The sequence below is a fragment of the Diplotaxodon limnothrissa genome, linkage group LG17 (assembly GCF_057381915.1).
Source record: "Diplotaxodon limnothrissa isolate DT_005_m linkage group LG17, D_limnothrissa_male_GT1.1, whole genome shotgun sequence".
Taxonomy (NCBI): Eukaryota; Metazoa; Chordata; class Actinopteri; order Cichliformes; family Cichlidae; genus Diplotaxodon; species Diplotaxodon limnothrissa.
Window position 1 is genome coordinate 28,178,086 of NC_140612.1, and position 20,961 is coordinate 28,199,046.

Consider the following 20,961-nt stretch of genomic DNA (forward strand, 5'->3'; position numbering starts at 1 on the left):
GGGAGAGAAGGACCGAGTCGTTGCTGAATAATTAACTTATCACTGCAGTGATTTTCCCACTGCCATTGTGGATAAACAGAGTTAACATAAACACACACAAAAAAAGCATTTGCATCCCCTTAGAGGATTAATAGGGTCTAAAAAAAAAATAGCTGTGCTGCAGTTGCCACCATTGTTTACATCTCAATCTTTTGTTTTTATCAATCCACGTGACATCTGCTAACATGCGCGCTCACCAGTCCCCCCTGGTCATCTTTCTCCCTCGTTAGATGTCCGCAGTAGTGTTTTAACCTCTGTCTCTTGTCTGAGTGTTTAGTTTCCTGGTTGTCAGCTGTCACTTAAAGCTGTCAATCAAAGTGCTAGATTTTTGTAATGAGTCATACAGAAAGTCTAACCTTAAAATAAACCGCTTAAAGCACCATGTTAAAGTGAAATACGGTGTAATTTAAAGTTTTCTTTAACCCCCCCCCCCTCAATATACTTTGTTCAGGTATTGGTGTGTAGATATATACTAGTTGTAGGAGTCAAAGAGAATTTGGCATGAGAAATACAGATTTTTTTACAACATGTGTTCAAGCTTAACTATCAGAAACCCTTCTCATCATTAATGGGAACTTGTGTAATTTTCCAGTGCCTGGAAATGTACCTCTATCCTGTTTGTCTCAATTTCTAACCAGGACGAAGACCAAAAAAACGAATAAAGTCTGGTCTGAAAAAAATGTTATTAACTCTTTACCTTTTACCGTTTCATTCTACAGGGTGGGCCATTTATATGGATACACCGTAATAACATGGGAATGGTTGGTGATATTAAAGTCCTGTTTGTGGCACATTAGTATATGTGAGGAGGCAAACTCCTCAAGATGGGTGGTGACCATGGTGGCCATTTAGAAGTCGGCCATCTTGGATACAACTTTTGTTTTTTCAATAGGAAGAGGGCCATGTGACACATCAAACTTATTGGTAATGTCACAAGAAAAACAATGGTGTGCTTGGTTTCAACGTAACTTTATTAAATTGAAGCAGAGCAAAGTTACAGAGGTTTAATTAGAGACACAGCTAAGCATTTTGCAATTTCGCATAATTTTAAAAAGTTTACATTTCTTCAGCAGCAGAAATTTCTTGTTGTAAGTTAGTTAAATTAAAAAAATAAAAAACAAACCGCGGCCGACAGCGCTGTACACAGTGGTAGACTGGTGCGTAATAAGAAAGTGGATAATGCAGAAAACAGAGATTTTTAGATGTGACACTCTTCTTGAAGTACACTGAGAGAGAGGGAGAGCTGTGCATGACGTGTCATTTTATCATGGTGGAAGCAAAACAGCAAAAGTAAGAGGGAATTCATGACGATGTTTACGTGAAGCGAAAGGTGAAGCTTAGTTTGGATCTTCTTTTGCTGATGGTTCAGTCAGTTTTGGTTGGAGGATGATGAAACCTGCAGCGTCAGAATCTAGTGCAAAAAAAAAAAAAAAGACGTAAACATAGAAAGCTGACATCTCACCAATTCTGATGCGTCGGCGGGTCCGCGCTCTATGTTTACGAATTTGTGCAGAATCCATGTACCTGCTCTCATTTACAGTTTTAGTTGTTTGGTGGTTGTTGAAATTTTGTGAGGTTTAACCTAACCAATTTTAATCGGTAAACCCACCCCTACTTCTCATAACACATCCAGTCCCAGCAGCTGCCAGTCCATTGTGTTGGATGAAGGTTCATGAGTAGTGGAATAAGAAAAGCTGCCCTGTAGCATTACGGAGATGGATGTCTAATGTCAAAACTTGCTTGAAGTATTTCAACAGGCCCACAATTCACAGCTTCCAAAATAGCCATCTGACGTGAAGTCATACCCTGAAACAAAAACAGCAAAGTAAATATGTACCTTTATTAAATGGCAGCTGCGGACGTTTTATTTATTTTTCTATGTTTGTGCAAGACTGCACGTCTTAAGCAAGCACGAAATAAAGTTTGCCTATGTTTTAATATTTGTGTGTCTATACATATTTGTGTGTCTGTACCTTGTACCTTTGTGGCCCGAGGTAATGAATTTAACATATCCTTGCTGCCTGTCACATGCGTGTTTTTTGTGCACACATGACTGCACTCACTCCCTCATTACGAAGTTTCCCCTGTTGAGAATTGTCGTTACTAGCTACAGGTTTCCACTGACCATCTCCATGTGAACGCAGCTTGACGCCAAAGCGTCACCTTTTTTAAAATTAAGTTACAGAACTCATTTGCGACAACCTTGAAAGCAAAAGAAAAGGGAGACAGGTAATGATGAAATGCAGGAAAGACAAGAGATGCTGTAGAGAGAGGTCTGGAGTGTTGCCAAGCAACACAGACTTTCTTGAGATGTCAGGCGTGGGATGTCCACCATTAACAAATCTCAGTCACCAACAGCATAGGTGCGTCAGACTGCTGCACACACACTTGCACATGTCAGCGTTTCCTGACTTTCTACCAGGTTATTTCCTCTCATTTCACCATCTTTACTTCCTTCCTGTTTTTCTTCCTCCGTCTGACTTTCTTCCTCCACACTTAGTCAGACTTGCTTCTTACATTTCTCTTTCTCAAGCTCTAATTTTCTTTCTTAGGAAACAGGGCTTTACTCACAGCTGACGCAGTTTTAAGATGTGTGTTGTAAGGTGTCTTTGTGTGAGAAATGAAAGAATCTTAGCCAGCAAATATCCAGATAAGTGATATCCAGGCTCAGTTTCCAGTACAGTCCACCTTTACAGATATGTTTTAAACAGTTGTATGAGAGCAGATGTTTTCATGATTTGCATGTTAGATACACAAACAGCATTTAGTCAAAGCCTGCTCAGACATGATCGGTCAAAACTCGTGAGACTAAGTGCAGGATAAGCTTCTGGTCTGGTTGACTCCAGATTGTGTGCATTCATATGTAGATATCAGTTTGTAGAGGTTAGTGTTGTGCTGTCACAGATCAGACAGCCATGAGAGCCTTTGAGGGTGCTAAGGAACATCAAAGGCAAGTGTTTATGAGGGGGCAGAAATTATGTGCAGAGCTTTAAAAGCATCTAAATGAGGGAGTAGAATTTGTGTGAGTGGGTGAGTTTTCATCTTATGTTTAAAGTTTAAGATCATTGACCTTTTTCAGATTGTTTAATGTTTTGTAATATTTAATTATTTAAAATAAGCAAGGTTGAAGTTGCTCCATGGAAACTGTATCTTTATCTTACGTGCAGAATTAGACATGCTTCGTTTAAATAAATAAATAAATCACACACAGCAGCTGGCCTTTTGAAGTTTTTCCTGGAAGCAAAGTGGCGGTATCATAATGTCATGCAAACAAACTGGTGATAAGATTCGATGAGTACAAAGAAGACTAAAGGTACTGAAAAGTACTCACTCACCAATCCAAGTGATTTATTTCAGGTGTTCCAGTCACTTCCATCACCGTGGGTGTATAAAATCAACCATTTGTGAAAGAATGGGTCGCTCTCAGGAGCTCATTTACTTCCTTCGTGGTTCCGTGATAGGATGCCACCTGTGCAACAAGTCCAGTCATGAAAAATTTATTATTAAATATTCCACAGTCCACCGTTAGTGGTGTTATAGCAGAAGTGATAGGAAGTGGCAGTAACTCAACCCCAAATTTCTCGCCCACTGCCAACCATTTGGGGGAGAAACATTTTTCCGCTCGTAACCATTGGTTATATTCCATCCAACAGGGCGGATGACTCAAAGAATGTGCGCGTGATGAGGAAACCCAGGTGCTTGGTCATTTTGGAGGCCTACTTAGGTAAATTGCATCTCTCTGGTCTTATTCCCATTCAGACAAAGATGACTCCACCCACACCATTATGCTCCTCCTCTTGCTCATCACTAATACTACAGAAATTCAGAGTACAGAGTTTTTTTCTTGGTGGCATTACCTGGAGTCTTTTAATAAGGACTTCGGGCAGCACGAGTTGATGTGACTACAAAGTCAAAACAGGAGAATCTTTCCTAAGTGTTCAGTAACCAGTCGCAGCAGATGGCCACCCCTCCCTGATCCTGGTTCTGCATGAGGTTTCTTCCTGTTAAAACTGTGTTTTTTCTTCCCACTGTCGCTGGATTGCTTGCCATAGGGGGCCATATGATTGTTGGGGTTTTTTGTTGTTGCTTTCTTTGTATTATTTTAGGGTCTTGACCTTACAATATCAAGCAACTGTTGTTGGGAGTTGGTGCTATATAAATAAAATTGAATTGAACTGAATGGAAAAATTAATTAATCTTGCATTATACCATTGTAATAAATCAAACTGTTAATATGTAGCCATTCTGTATATGCTAGTAGTATAATTCTCTTCCACTCACATAAACCTTGTAGTCATAACTGCTCGGGAAAGGAAACATCAATTTCCTGAAAGAAAATGAGCGTGCCAGTTATGAGATAAAAATACATAACTGAAAATAGTCAGCAGCTATTTGGATGATGTGTTTAATTATTTTAGTAGGATTTCTTTTTTCAGCTCCAGCTTTTCAGATTTGACGTTTGATGTCTAATAGAACCTTTGGAGAAAATTAAATTATCTCATTTTGGACTTGTAAAATTAAATTAAAAGTCAGTAATAGATCCAGGAAAATGTGGTGGCTATTTTCTTGATATTTACTATAGACAAAATTAATTTATCAAGAAAATAATTAGCAGACTAAACGATCAAGCAAATAATTACTTCTTGCAGTCCGTATCTGAGACGTCTAAAACTCTGCAGTGCCTGCAAATGTGTGCGCGTGTGTGTGAGGATTGTATGAATTGAGACAAAGATGTGAACAAAAGTGTTATAAATTTTTGCTCGGAGTGAATAGCGGGTGATGCTGTTTGCTCTGTGGATTTTAATCCTGTTTTTCCAGTTAATTATCATTCATTTAATTGGCTGAAAACAGAAATTCTGTCATTCAAAACATTGAATTAGACTAAGTGATTATTATTATGTTCTCTTTTAATTTGATTTGATTTTGCTTTCATTTCCCGCTCTCGCTCCCGTCTCTCGATGGGACGTGACGCAGCTCTGTGCTTACACTTGGTGCCTGTTAATGGCGTTATGCCCCTCTAGACTGCAGCTATAGGCTGTCAAAATAACTCAAAAGACACATATAGGTGCTGTCATATTTGCTGTCATATTTCACCTGAAATAGACTGGCACAAACCTATAATGCCCTTGACTCCATGAAGATGTGCTGTGGATGCGTGCGCTTGTTTGTGTGTAGTTTTACATCCCGTCGGAGTATCACATATCTCACTATTCTTGAGGTAAACAGGAAAAGGCAGAGAAAGCTGCCGAGAGGGGAATAGAAGCTCAAAGAAAAGCCACCAGCAGGAATTTTTTTTTTTTTTTTTTTTTTTACTGCAGTGTTGGTTTTATAATACGGTGCAGCACAGCAACCCTTCCTGTAGTGTTGATGCCCTTGAGCAAGGCATTGAAAACACAGTACGCTTATGCAGAGACTGTTAAATGTGTGCAAATTATGTTGTGTTCCAGTTCAAATGAGCTCGCGTTAAAGAGATTAAGGGACAATCCTACACACAGGTGACAGAGCGAGATAAGGGTAAATTTGCTTTCTGTGTTCTTGTTTACAAAGGAATTAAAGATGTGGTTAGAAGGCTTTACAGGCAAATAAGATGACTGATCGTACCGAGTTCATATTTAAACAAACATCATTTGTATCCGTGTATTTGTGTAACATATTGATGGAAATTATTTTCATACGAAACACTGTTGTGGCCCCACATGACGCGAGGGCTAATGATGTTGGCAGGAAACGTCTGTCTCTGTTATTTTGCCTCTGGCAGCACAGTTATGCAAAAAAAACCTATGATGATAGGTATTTGTCATTTTGAGCGATTTACACTCTGCTAAAAAAAGGGGAATGAACTTTGTCGAGAGATGTGAGGCAGTTGCAGATGATTCTTCATCATGTTTAGCTTGGTCTAATCTCGGGAGATTATGAGTTTCTGGAAAAGAACCGCTCTCTGTTAAAGGAATTTCTTGATTTTTACATAAATATATTTATGAGGTTGCAGTTGCTTAGTGTACCATCATACCAAACCCAGCATGCTGATTTTAAATGGATATAGTGTTTGCTAATTCAGTCTGAATACAAAGATTTAGTGTTTGACAGCTATATCCTCACCAATATAGCTGCCAAGTAGTGAAGCCAGTGCCAAGGAGCCACTGGCTCCACTACTTTGTGCCCCTGTCTCACATCATTTTAGGTCTGCACTGAAAATCATTCTTGTGCACTAAAATAAATTAAGTGTAATAAAGCAAACATCAAGCTGATAGGCAGTATAAAAGATGGACATAGGTACTGTGATGACACCCTGGTGAATAAAATCCTGTTTTGTATGGTGGAAGTGACTGTGAACTGACTGTGAAACCACACATTTATTAACTGACATTTTGTCAGTCCAACTTCATTAGACAATGAACGTATCCTTGGATTATCCTCCTCTCAGGAAATCTACAAAATAGACTTTGGCTACGTCCACACGTACACGGGTATTTTTGCAAACGGAGATTTTCCGTTTTTGTTTTTAAAAAAAATCCTGTCCACACGTAAACGCAAAAACGAAGGAAAACACTGCTAGGAACATGCCAAAGCAACAGGTGGCGATATATTCCTAACCGTGTAGAAATGTTGGCCAATCAGAAATCTAGAAGCCTCGGTGGGAAAGACTAAACAAAGATAGATCTGCACATAGAAACAGAACTGAGTCCTGTGTGGAGGGACAGTAACTGTGTGTGTATATGTAAGCATTTAAACACTGCAGAGAGTAACAGTATTTGGTGTAAGTCCGCCATTGTAGAAATTCATTTCACTGAAACAATAATGTGGCGCACAGTGTGACGTCAAAAAATGCGCACACCTTTGACGCTGCGTTTTCTCCGTTTTCCTTGTCCACATGTAAATGCAAAAACTGAGTTTTCGAAAATATCCACCCTGGAAGGCGTTTTTAAAAATCTCAGTTTTCAGTGACCGAAAATGCCGTTTACGTGTGGACGAAAGGCGCAAACACATAGAAAAATCTGCGTTTTCAAAAATACCCAGGTACGTGTGGACGTAGCCTTCAGTATGACTTGAAATGAGTGACTGAGCTCATAAACTGATCAGGAAAAGTGTTCACAGAGGTCAAGTCCAATGGCCCTTCTTTTGGGAGGGATGTTTTTTTTCGTGGCTCTTCATAAGGCTGGTTAGTGGTCTCCAACCACTGCGGTAACCTCAGTCATGGTGGCCTGTGCTTGAAGAAAACAGTTTTCACTCAGCCATAAAAACATATTACACACAAACATAACAATCAAAAAGCAAACACTGCAAGAATGATAACAATACTGCTAGCATGACAACTTCAACATTAACATTCCCATGAGTCCCTGCAAAAACCAGGCATAGTCTGCATGGTTGCCTCACTTGGGGCTGACATATGCATTGCCTTTAATTCTGTTTTTTCAGCTGTTTTAAATGTTTGTAATATTGGCCAGTGATTAACAAACACAAGATCAGACTTTTAAATCAACTACTATATTAACCTCCTAGGACCTAGAGTGCACATATGTGGACATCACATTTTGGGTTGTCTAGACCAAAATACTAAATTTTGCTCCACAAGGGCCTGATTTCCACTTACAAGGACATTATACTGCCACTGTTCTATCGAAATGTAAAAATGTGGATCTCATTTTTCTCAGAAACAAAAATCAGGAAAAAACCCCCACATAATTCTTTGTTTTTACATTCATGAGGTCTCAAACAGCCCAAATAGCAAAGACAAATTGAAAATGCATGCCATAAAAGAGTTCAGGTCTTAAGCGGTTAAAGATTTGTTTTGTTTTTTTTAATCTGTTCATATTTAAACAGCTTTGAAAACAATGGGATATCAGCTTTCAGTTTTTGCTTCTGGTTTATCAGTAAGGTTGTGTAAATGCAGCCATGGGAAATAAAATAATAACTGGGAAGTTAATTTCAGCTCCAAACTAAATGTGCTTCCTGCTGCAAACTTTTTTTCTCCCACCGTTACGCAACGCACACTCACCTTAGCAGCCTTTTGTTGCTTCAGAACTTCCTCCAAAGTTGAAGGACCTGCAGTTAAATGCAGTAAAAGTTTGGTCACACAGCAGTGGCTCTCTGTCTGCAGTCTCTTGCTCCAGCTGGTTGCCGTGTCTGTGGGATTAAGCGTGGAGCCGAGGGAAGCCGCAGTTAGAGCTTTGCTCAATACAGTAGAATACATGGGGAATGTGAAGGGTGTAATTTTCTGTGGAGTGAGTGTCGGTGTCCCATGGGTGGCTCAGCTAGCTGATTTTTGAGGGATTAGCCAGCCATGGAGGGAAATCCAATTCTGCAAGGCAATCCTTGCTCGCTGATCGGACCAACCTGCACCTCTGACTTTTTCTTTCCTTTTCTTCTATTTTCCAGTTTCAGATTTACTTCACTCTGTCCTTTAATTCTCAATCAAATACTCCCTATACCTTACCTATTTTTGTGATTACCCGAGATCAAACAGTAATCCGGTCGTTAAGTGATGACGTGATGAATCCTACTTCCGGGCCTAAAGTAGTCTGCGTTTAATATGGCTTTTGTGTTGTTAACATGTTTAATGTTTTGTATTTTCTTCTATTTAATCTCAAAAAGCTCCTAAAACAGTCAGTGATCACTGTTGACCTCCCTCGGCTTTTATTACCGCTAATCATTTATTTAAGCTCAGTTTTTAAAACCTTAGGATGTAACTACAGCCCAGCCCATGCAGCAGTATATGAATGACTAACCTCGTATTGTGGATGAATTATCTCAGTTGTTCTCCTGGCTGAAGTTTGGTCCTTTTACAGCATCCAGCTTCCAGCAAAGTTAGCTTGTTTATATTATGCTAACATACCTGTGTCGCTAGCGGTCACGTAGCACATCATTATATACCAGCTAGCCCAACTTCAGTAACCCTACAAACGTCACTGCTGTTTAGTTTTCTGTTGTCATTTATGTTGGAAATGATAACAGAGCTGTACTTTTTAATTTGTTTCCAAAACCCCGCAGTCAGGACATGCTATATTGTATTTAGATAGAAGCTAGCGAGCTAACTTCCTGCTAACTTCTAACTCCGTTAAATGTCATAAATTCCGTTTTCATGGATGCCTGGATGTTAAACTCAATTGTTACACCTGGTAGAGCAGAACGCTGATAATTTTATTAAAGATGAAAGACTTTAGAGAATTTTTCAACTCTCAGTAATGCCATAGTGATCGTTTGATATATGGACCTGCAGCGGAGTTTAGGTCCAGACATGGCTAGTGACGCCAGACTTAACGACCGGATAGAAATTTTAGAGATGTACTTAATTGCTTTCTTGTAGAATTGTATGGGAAACAAATCCCCCAAATCATAACCCACAACAGAACACATAGATGGAGATGAAGTTTTGACAGAATGGATACAATTGTGCCTGTGCAATGATTAAAAAAAAATTAAAATACAGCTTTTTTTACAGCATTCTGCAGGTTGCCAGATGGGATTTTGGTCAATGTTTGATTATCAAGAAAGAAGAACATACCCATTCAGTTTTGAACTGCCTTAATTTTTCTTCACGTTCTGTCTCTTTTCTTTATTGGTATCCTCTACTGACCGCACCCCTCAGGCCCTCAGAGTGTCCTTTGTCCTTTCTTGTGTTCACCCCTCCTCTTTCTTTCTAATCAAATGGTCTCCATGAGGAAATGCCAGCAAATTATAGCGTCTATTCATATCTGATGGCCTGTGAACTCTGTGTACAGTGTGGGGTGGTGGATTGGCTGTTGGGTGGTACAGCGCTGGGTTTAACTGAAAAAGAGAGATTTGGGATTTAAGTTCCTCGGATGTAACAGAAGCAACAGCACATTTCCTGGTTGGGTTATCAGGCCTGCGCACATGCAAACAGGCACGCACACACAAATGCTATACATAACGAGAGTAAACTCAATCAGAGAAAAACACACAAAATATGCATGAAAGCTCTGACATGATCACACACGCATAAAACCCCCACCAAACTGTATCTGCAGCAGACAGACACGTACAAATGCCACACTGCATTATTACACAGATATAATCAGAAACAATCTTCTGGCCACATGTGGAGGCACATAGACACACACACACCCAAAACGCACACTGTCAGACGTTTAATCTGGCCTGGCAGTTGGATGGGAGCTGCATACGACCTGCTAATTAGTGGCCAGAGGAGGCCTCTGTTTGTCTGCTCTCTTCCTGTTCAGCTCAGACACAAGTTTCTCTGTCCTATCTCTTCCCTTTAAGATAGAGAGAGAGAGAGGGAGGGATATGAATGAAGACCGAGTGTGTCTGTTTGTTGGAGGCACAGCACACACTTCTCTGCGTGAAGCCTTTTTGACCACATTTTAAAGCTTTTTGACCCCCCCATCACCTCCAGGGACAAATGGGAGAATACCATCAGAATATCAGGTAGCTAAACCTGCTGTCACCCTGCCGGATTAATTTCATCTCCACATTCAGGTGCTCCTAGGCTTCTGTCGAAAGATTTCTCGGCACCGACTGTCCTGTTTGAGATAGGTGGGACATGTGCTGTAGAGAGACTTGCTCAAACTTTAAGTTTGTTGCTCTCTTCAGTGAAGCCGGATCGCTTGCTTTCTTGTCTCTCTTTGGCTTACTTTAGTGTAGAAAAAACAAGCACGTTGTCTGAGTTGCCTCCCATTTCTGTGCATTTTTCGTCTTTGTGCGTGAGGAAATCCTTTCTCCTAACTTACCGCACTCCCACTTCCTCTGCTTCTGTTCCTGAGCACAAAGTCATTTTCCTCTTCCCGCTCTGTCTCTCTGTCTCGTGCTCATCTCCTCGGGATTCGCTGACACAAACTCCAAAGTAAGTGTTGAGTAGGATCCTGGCGTCCTTTTGATCTACCTGTGTTTTCCTCTCCCTTCTCTTTTCGCTGTCTGTTTCTAGTCTTATCCAAAGCTGTGGTTTTTATTACACCTGTCAGATTTGACCTCCTTTCTTTTGCCTTGTTTCTGCCAAAGCAGCCAGGGTGGACGCTGGAGATTTAACAGGAATAATAAAAGGTGATGTAGAAGTGAAAGAGAGAAATGTAGCTATACCTGGTAGCAAAGGGTATAGCACAAGTTACAGCACAAAAATAGGTCTTTTTCAATACAATTATTGATTATTTATACCTGTATTCATTTAAGGAATACATTTAGTTACAGTTCTAACTATTGCCATTCTTTCAGTTTTCACCATCACTTCTTTTCATTTTGTTTTTTCCTCCCTTCAGATGCTAGTGGGGCAAAGCTTTCATTATTTCTTTCTGGAGATTTTGTCATATGCTTTTCTTCAGTGCATCTATTAATCAGTGTGACTCCGCTCGTAGCGTTTCAAAAGCTCTGGAATACAGAATGACATCCTCGTTGTTCCTGTGAACAATGGAGACAGTAGCTGAGATTATTCATAACTTTTCCCACCAAAATTTACCATGCGAGTTATTTATTTTCAGATCACAACTGAATTTCCTATGAACTCTGACACTTCCTTTTAAAAAGACAATGGTTCCACTTGTCTCTGTTTCGTTTTGGACCTCTGTTCACTGGAAGTGAACAGTAACTCGGAAAGCTTTATCTTCGTTCGCTCTAAAGTACTGCCCCCTCCCAGCTTCGCGCTTTGGAGCAATCTCATGCATTTCCTGGCAAATCTGACCCACTGAAAAACCCCTTTGGTATGATTACATTCCTACTAATAGTAATAATAATGCTTCAATTTTCAAAACATAGATCCAAAATGCTTTGCAGAATAAATTGAAATGCCACTGATTGAAAATCGAGAATCAAAAAGAAAATTAAACACAGTTAAAACAAAAGCAAGTAAGAGCAGAATAAGACTTGGACAAACAGGGTAAATAATATGGCAGTGAGGTCAATACAATACAAATAAATGAATAAGAAAACAATCCTTATAGAAAAACAACAACCAAGAACAACTTTACGTAAAAATACGTTTTGAGGTATGACTAATGGTCCAATGTTGATCGCTCCTTGCTGAGATGATTTTTGTAGCTGCACGAGCTCGTCCATGGAGATGCTACATTTTATTACACCAACTTTGCATGTGCCTGATTTTCCAGAGTTTAAACATGTATGACAGTAATGACTACTCCACCTAGGTGTCTCCAGCAGCCATGGCTTTATAAGAAGACGCAGAGTCTGCTCTCCCCAGTTCTTCTTGTAAAGACATCCACAGTTGCAGGGCTCTAACACAAAGTGCCCAAATTCTTTTTGTAATGATGCCAGCTATGGGAACAGCTAAGAGGGCCTGCAATGGAGAATGCAAGCAGAGGAATTCCTGATGTTTGAGGATAATTTTTCCCCTTAAATTTAAATCCGTAAGTTGTAAGTTTACTAGCTGTCAGTCACATAACAGTAAAAAATTATCTTTATCTATAATTCTCTATATGATTCAACAGAAGCATATGTTAAACTTCTGCCTTATGTGATTGTAAATATACTTCAATTCAATTCAATTTTATTTATACAGCGCCAAATCACAACAACAGTCACCACAAGGTGCTATACATTGTAAGGTAGACCCTACAATAATACATACAATGAGAACCCCAACAATCAAATAATCCCCTATGAGTAAGCACTTTGGCGACAGTGGGAAGGAAAAACTCCCTTTTAATAGGAAGGAACCTCCAGCAGAACCAGGCTCAGGGAGGGGCGGCCATCTGCCGTGACCAGTACTTACATGTAAAGCCAGGATTGTTGCTAGACACAGTGCTAGATGAGCGCAGCTCCCCATTATTCAAATCCCAGTTATTTCTTTACTTATTTTGTAATGCAAAAAAGTCAGTTAAATTTATTTAAACATTAAATTATGCCATCTACTTTTCAGCAGCTGCCTTCCTGACAGACTGACTAGTCACTTCAATGATAGTATACCTCAATTCTGATGGTTTTTGTTTGTATTATTGCATGTTCTTGTTGCCTATTTTGCTGCTTCTTTAAAGAAAAAGTCAACTCTTTTTTTTCCATTTACCATCAATCTAAACGAATCCACCGCAAAAGGTAGAGCCTCTTAAAAAAAATTAAAAAGTGAGATTTTACTGGACCCCAGAAGATCAATACTGAGGCAGTAAAAGTGTGATGGCGATGCTGAAAGTCAGGTTTGTCAGGAGAAACACTACACTGATTTGTGGCACAAATCTGGGAGAGTAGGCAGCTCTTCAGAAAACATGGCAAATCTTTCCAAGTTAAAGCAGTGGAGCCATCAGCTTTATAACAGAAAGTGACAGCTTTAATGGGAATCTCAGTTGTGATTTGAAAACAAACAATGCGTAAAAAAAATGAATCATTTCAGCCATATTCTCATTTGGATCATGAATCAATGGGTTGTGTGAATTAGCCAAGTCTGGAAATAAATCCAGTGACAGCTCTCATACAGTCATTACAATGCTGGTGATGGGCACCAATCACAAGGAAGGTGAGATTTACCATAACAATATATAATAAATAAATAAATAAATTGCATTCATCTACCAAACTTCCATTTTCATATTATAGCCCGGGGTAAGGGGTACCACTGATTGTTGCTGTGAAGTAATCAGCCCGATTGCTGTAAGCATACATGCGGTGACATAAATGAGGCCCCAGGTTGTAAATCAATGTATACATGCAGAAAGGCAGTAATCAGGTTGTGCTTTTAGAAGCTATTGCAGTAATAATGACAAGTTTTGCTTCCTGATTTTTACTCATGACTGTGTAGTGACAAAAATGAGTTTTACAATAGATAAAAAGTGGAATCTTCCATAAACGTTTAGAGGCTACTTTTTAAAACAGTTCTCAGCCCTGTTCTGAATGCAATTATTTTCAATGGGAGAATATGTTACTGTTATATGTTTTCTATGAAACAAGCTTTTATTTCTAGTGTAAATCTATCACAAAAACCAAAAACACCTTTATACTTCTATAGCTGTTGCAATCTGAATTGATCCAATAACCTTTGAGACGTATCAGAAAAAAATTAAAGCGTCAGCTCTACTGTGAAGCTGATAAAGGTTTGGGGTATAGAGGTGTGTAAATCCATATGTGGTTATGGTTTGGTACGGTCTTAAAATCAATGTGAACATGATTTGTTGCACCTTTAATGGTCAAAATAATCTTTATGTCTCAGAAATGGCTCTTTATGGCTGTACTGGAGTGCTCTCAACCTTTCCTTCAGCTCCGTGAGGGAAATCTCTAGCTAACCAGGCTGTCACGTCAAATCTGTCAGCCGAGACGGGGCCACCTGTGGACTGAAGGCGCATAAGTCTGACTGGGTCTGACTGGATTAGTGGTAATGGCGGCCTAATCGAGTGCTGATGGAGATGGAAAAGGGGTAGAAAAAACAAGGGACTTTGAGTTTGTGGGCCTTTTAATGAAGTGGGGTGTGAAATAAATCCCAGACTGAGTGCAGAAGGTGTGAGCGAGAGAAATCATCAAAGGACTGATTGCTCTGTAAGCTAGAATGATTAATCAGTTTTGAGTGTGCTCAGTGTGTGATTGATGGCCTGGTGCAGTGTGGGTAATGTAGTAGCAGATGCTGACAAGAAGAGTAATGGCTGTTGAATTAGAAAAGAGATTAGGAGAAGAGGAACGGAAAGATGAGAACAGGGGCAGCCACACACACAGTGAAGCGTTCACCACTGATCCCATTAGTAAGAGTACAACTTGGAGAAGGTTGCCAAGTGACACTTCAGAAATGATGATGGAGTCTAAGGGAAAGGACAGACATCCAGAGGCTGAGTCGCTGGAAAGAAATGTTTTGTCTTTTTGGCTGAAATGACGCTCGCCCCTGTAACCTTTTCCCCTGCTTCACATCACTCTCTCTTGTTTTTCATTCTTTCTTGGTACACATCTGCCTCACAGATAATGGACCTTTTGGGCTTCAGCTCTCTATCTGAGCCCTTTGGGGCTCAACCTTTTCACCAGCGCCGCAACAAAGTGCAATCTGAAATTTTCCTGAAATACCCAGAGAGCAAGGCTGTTATATAAAGGTCCCACAGAAACATTTCCTTATTTATGATTCTAAATTATTCAAATGAGAGCTGATTTTCAAAATGCTGCAAGCCTCATTTTGCTAAAAATCAATGATCTGTCTCATTTAATATGCAAATGACATTTCAGGCATTCTGCAGTCTGCAGTTTAGTCAGAGTGAATTACAATAAGGCTCACAAATGTGTCCAACAGCACTTATTGAGAGAATTGAATGAAGAGTATCCTGTAATTTCTATTAAGGGGCGGATAAGAAATAATCAAGAGGAACCTTTTAAGTTTATTGTGCAAGTTTGGATTTCTAACCTTTTATTTTGGGGAAATGGGAAAAGAAAATCCAACCTGGCTCTGTTAACGGACTAGAGAGAAACCTAATGTTACGGAGCCTGATCCATTTCCTAAGGACTCCGTACTGCCCTTGACTAGAGACCAGCTGTCAGCAGCTCAATTAGCTGATGAAACAATAAAGAGCTGTTTCAAACGTATGGTAAGTGCTGAGCAAGCCAAAAAGGAGCAACAAGCCTATTTCATAGAACATGATGTTCTAATGCGTCAGTGGTCTCCACCAGGTGCAGAAGGTGCAGATTGGAGTAAGGTCAAGCAGATTGTAGTGCCCTCTGCGTACCAGCAGAAGATCCTGGCCCTTGCCCATGAAAGCCAGTGGTCAGGACACTTGGGCATCACAAAAACATACCAGCTACTATTAAAACATTTCTTTTGGCCTGGTATGAAGCGTGATGTTTCTAAATTTTGCAACAGTTGCCATGTATGTCAGATTGCAGGTAAGCCACCAGGAGGAAGGAGGGGCGGATGGGGGTGATGGGTTAAAACTATGTTATCCCACCTGTTCTAGACCCCGTTTGTCTAACTCTGAAATGCTAAAAGCATTGCCGGGTTTGCTTGGGCATCTGATGTCAGAGCAGCAAGAGGGCCTAATTGCCTTAATTAGGGAATACACCTGTTTATTCGGGGATGTGCCAACTGCCCGGACATATGCCCGCCCCAACTTCATGTGGATCCGAGCCTGTCAGACTACACACACCATTGGCTCCCGCAGGAGCCTGGAGTACGGCGGACAAGTGACACAGCTGTCTGCAGTTATGACAAGTGACACAGCTGACTGCAGTTACCTGATAGTATAAAAGGCTGAGGAGTCTTCATTCGTCGAGGGACTTGTTGATTTGAACAGACTGTACAGAGAGTCCCTCCCTTTTGCCTTTTGCCTGTGTTTTGTGTTGCCTCCTGCGAGACGTTTAGTAGAGCAGTGCTCTACTGGTGTTATTAATCGTGGTGTTTGTTTAAAGTTTCTCTGCTGCCTACTGAGTTGTTTCACTAACGGATTTCAGTTGTGTTAATAAACCTTATGTCTGTCGTCCTATCTAACTCCTTGGTCTCTGGGCTCGTTTATGTTACGTCCGCTGCCGCCTAGCAGAGCCGGGCCGTAACACTAAAGAGAGAAAGTAGAGGCAAACAAGTTCATGTGTTTGATTAGGATAGAAGTTAAATTTGTGAATGGAAATAAGGACTCCCCTATTCCTTAGACCTAAACTAGTTGTCCGTTAAATAAGTTAAAAATGTTACAAAGACAAAAGTTTAATGTTTGCAAATACCCTTAAGACACTTGAGCCTTGAGCCACCTTTAGCAATAGCGACTTGAACTTATCTCTCACATCATTGTGAAGGTATTTTGGTCCACTCTTCTTTACAGCATTGTTTCAGTTCATTGAGGTTTGTGGGCATTCATTTATGCACAGTTCCCGTCACAGCATCTCAATGAAGTTGAGGTCGTAAGTTTAACTTTGCCATTGCAATTCGTGCTGTGCTTGGGATCTCTGTCCTGCTGCATGACCCAAATTTGGCCAAGCTTTGGCTTTTAAACAGATGGCCTCACATTTGACACTAGAATACTTTGGTATATAGCGGACTTCAAACAAGCCTGTGTCCTCCTCTATTAACCTTCGTTATTTTGCTAAATAGTTTTAATATGCTCATATTTGTTTTTACTATATATGGTGCTGGGCATTATGGCCAAACATTATGGACATTACTCCAAAAATAGTAGGTAGTTTGTTTAAATCCAACTTTTCAAACGTAAGCCGTGCTGTCTTCAGCTTTTACTCCTCTCTTCTGTGGAACCAGCTCCCAGTTTGAATTCTATTTTTAAGATTAGGCTTAAAACATTTCCTTTTGATAAAGCTTATAGTCAGGGCTGGGTCAGGTGACTAAACCCAATAGACCTTGGCTGCTGGGGGCTGCCCATAATGCTGTCTTTACACACTTTTGCAGTTTCTCAGAGCATTGTCTAACCTTGGGGTGACTTTGCTGATATGTTCACTCCTGGGAAGATTGTGGCATTATGTTAACACACACCTGCTGACTATGGTTGCTGCTTGCGCTCTTAATTCCTGTGAAAGCAGTTAAGATGTATCTTGTTCTTTTTCACACAACTTTTTTGTCTTTGTTATGAAGTTTTGCTGATTTCATTTCTCACACTTGAAACCTCAGCTGGGTTAGGGGTAAACCCTTGCACAAGGTGCATCTTAAAAACCTTGCCTATCAAGATAATCATTTACTTCGCTGCTATTTTTACCCTGCAAATAATTGGATTTTGATTTATTTATTAATTTAATTTGTATTTCAAACAGAAAAACTAACAATTAAAAATTTCCAGGTTAATTCTGCCTTTTTTTTTTTTTTTTACCTTTAATGTATGAACTCTGTCCTCTTTTTCTTAGTGACTCCTTTCCTCTTTTACGCATAAATATTTTCACGCCATGTGATCATACCCTGAAGCTATTGCACCATCAGAAGATCAGCAGCCTGCTCTCTCAACATTTAATAAGTTGAAATAAAGCTTTTGTATCCCCTTGTATGTTTGTACTTCAAGGTTAGGGTTTGGCTTTGGTTATCCTATCCTATTATTAAAGGATTTTGATCACGTTCATGAGATTCGTCACATTAAGCCTTCAAAGATTAAAGTAAAAACTGCAGTAATGTTACAGCAATTATATGGGAGAAAAGTTGTCTCTTTTGTGTTAAGGAAAAGCTCCAGGAAAGTCTTGTCGATCACATTGAGGACAAAACCCCAAAGTGACTTTCGGATTTTAAAGAAACGAGGAAACTTCAAACTTTTCCCAACCCTTTATTTTAAGAGAAGACTGGCCTAAACCTTTGATGATAATCCAATTGTGTGAACACGGTTGGACTTGAATGATAGCCTTGAGCTGAACTCGCATTACTGATCTGATGTGGTTATTTTCCTTTGTTGTTTGTAATGAAGCACCTCAGGCCAAGGCAAACAAAAAGAACTTTAGCCCCTTAACAGACCTCTTTTTGTCTTAAAAATAAAAATAAAAATCTGCCCTCTCTTGCTTTTAAAAAGTCACAAAATAAGAATTCCTGGCTGGACTCAATCAGAGGCTTCTTCACTTCCCTTTTCAAAGACCATTCATTAACATGACACATCATCTATGGGTCTCTGGAAGGGTATAATACCAGTTTGGCTGAAGTACATAATTAATGATGTAATTAGTGGTGTTTGTCTTATAATGAATGGAGTGCGGCTGGTAGCTTCCAGTGGAATCATTTGAATAAAACATGTAAAATTATGGTGGTGTAAAGAAAAACAGCTATCAGATTTTTCTTGTTGGTGGCTATTATGATATGTTTAACAAACTACCCTACCATTTCTCTTTCCGTGTTTTTTTTTTTTTTTTTCTTCTTCTCCCTCCCAGGATTCAAAGCGTTCGGCAGAGATCGTCACTTCTCCTTCGCTGGATGTTTTCCTTCCAGAAGACGAGGACAACCCGTATGAGTCTGTGACCACCGCTGTCACACGCAAACCCTCCTCTCTTGATATCAATCAACAACTCAACGCCTGTCCACGCAATGGTAGGATAGCTACACATGTATCTGGCACCTAAAATACTAAAACAGTCCAGTAACTTGCATTTATAAACTTAGGTGTCCTTTTATTTAGGTTATGTAAATATAATACTTACTTGAATATCTAAGACTTTAGACACATTATTAGATACACCTTGCTAGTACCAGGTTGGACCCAAGTTTGCCTTCAGAATTGGCTTCATTCTTCATGGCACATTTTCAAGTACTGGAAACGTTCCTCAGAGATTTTGGTCTGAATTAACATGATGCTACACATCCATGATGTGAACATCCTATTCCACCCCTGGGATCTGGTGACTGTGCGAGTACTGTGTACTCATTATCATGTTCAAGAAACCATTTTGAGATGATTTGAGCTTTGAGAGATGGCAAGATATTCTGCCAGCACACTGTGGTCACAAAGGGGTTTACACAGTCAGCAACAATACTAAGGTAAAAAACGTTCAGTGCCAAGAAAATATCCCCCACACTGTTACACCACCACCAGCAGCAGCATGAACTTTTGATAAAAGGCATGATGGATCCATGCTTTCCTGTTCTTTACACCAAATTGTGCCCATGCTGAAAATGAGACCCATCAGACCAGGCAGCAGTTTTTCAGTGTTCTGTTGCGCAATGTGAATTGAAGGCTCAGTTCAAGCCTTAGCTGGCAGGAGTGGCACCTGGTGTTCAAATATGCTCCTCTGCATTCATTGGTTGTATATAGTGGTTATTTGAGCTAGTGCTTTCTTTCTATCAGTTTGAAGCAGTCTGAACATTCTCTTCTGCACTCTTAACCCTCTCAGGCTCAAATTAAACTTTTTGTTGCTAATGCACAACCAAGTCCTGCAGTGGTACTTCTGAGTAAAAAAAACTCATAAAATATGTATGTGGGGTAATCGGGTTGTTAGTTTTTAACTGTTGCAAATTGGCAACGCCTGGGTCGAGAGGGTTAAAGCGTTACCAAGAGTGCTGTCACTGACTGGATATTTTCTCTTTTTTTAGGCCATTCTCTTTAAGTCCTTGAGATGGTTGTGTGGAAAAATCCCAGTAGATGAGCAGTTTGTGAAGTACTCAAACCAGTCTGTCTGGTGCCAACAACCATGCTGTGTTTAAAGTCACTTAAAGTCCCCATTCTGATGCTCTGTTTGAACTTGATGTCTTAACCATGTCTGCATGCCTAAATACATTGAGTTGCTGCCATGTGATTGGCTGATTGGATATTTGGGCAAGAAAGTAGCCAGTAAGTGTAGGTTTTATTTAGGGGTGCAACAATACTCGTATCAGTATTGAACCGTTCGATACAGTGCTTTCGGTTCGGTACGCATATGTATCGAACAATACAAAAAAATTTATTTATTTTATCAACTTTTCTTCTGACGATGCTGTCTGTGTTGAGCGCTCAGTGAATCTGCGTTCGCCTACTCCGCCTAGGCTGCACTGTCGAGTGCAGATCCACTGAGCGCAGCGCAAGCTAGCAAGACAGAAGCTAAGCTCGTAATTGAACCTCCCCCACCCTCATTCAGATCTGGCGTTTGGAACTATCTTGGTTTTCATGTGAAGCATGACCCTGATGGTAAGCGCGTCATCGACAAAAGTAAAACAGTATGGTGGATGTGCCACGCAATGCTCAATTGGTGGGAATTAGTGCATTAGCGCAGTTAGCTTGTTAACGTGTTGACGCCGTCCAGCCCCACGCACGGGGCGATCCGCGGTAACTCGTTAACGGAGATTTGCTGCGTTATGGCGTTAATGTCATACAGAAAATGTACAGTCTGTCACTGCAGAAAATCTTAGAATGGTCTTAGAATAATTTGACAGTGGAACATATGGTACATTCAAGTACAAGCCATGATCCATATGAAAATCCCACTGCTGTGAAGATCACGACTTCAGTAGCAGAAACGAGCCAGCTGAAAGCCAAACATATTGCCTATTCAACATGAACACACAGTTTTATGGCAGTAAACAAGTGTGGAGACAGTGGGTGAGAGTGAGAGCAGCAGTGTTTGGGATACATGCATTGTTAAAAATATGGTGGCTTTTGTTGGTCT

The 20,961-nt window shown here is 40.2% G+C and overlaps 1 protein-coding gene across 3 annotated transcripts in view; it reads left to right on the plus strand.

Moving 5' to 3' along the window:
* The window catches only part of anks1b (ankyrin repeat and sterile alpha motif domain containing 1B), a 296,705-nt gene that overhangs the window by 135,884 nt on the left and 139,860 nt on the right, over window positions 1-20,961 (plus strand). For all 3 annotated transcript variants that reach the window (XM_085376209.1, XM_085376210.1, XM_085376211.1), the window contains exon 11: window positions 18,757-18,913. In XM_085376209.1, the coding sequence (XP_085232335.1) occupies window positions 18,757-18,913 (157 nt within the window). The remainder of the gene's footprint in view (window positions 1-18,756; window positions 18,914-20,961) is intronic.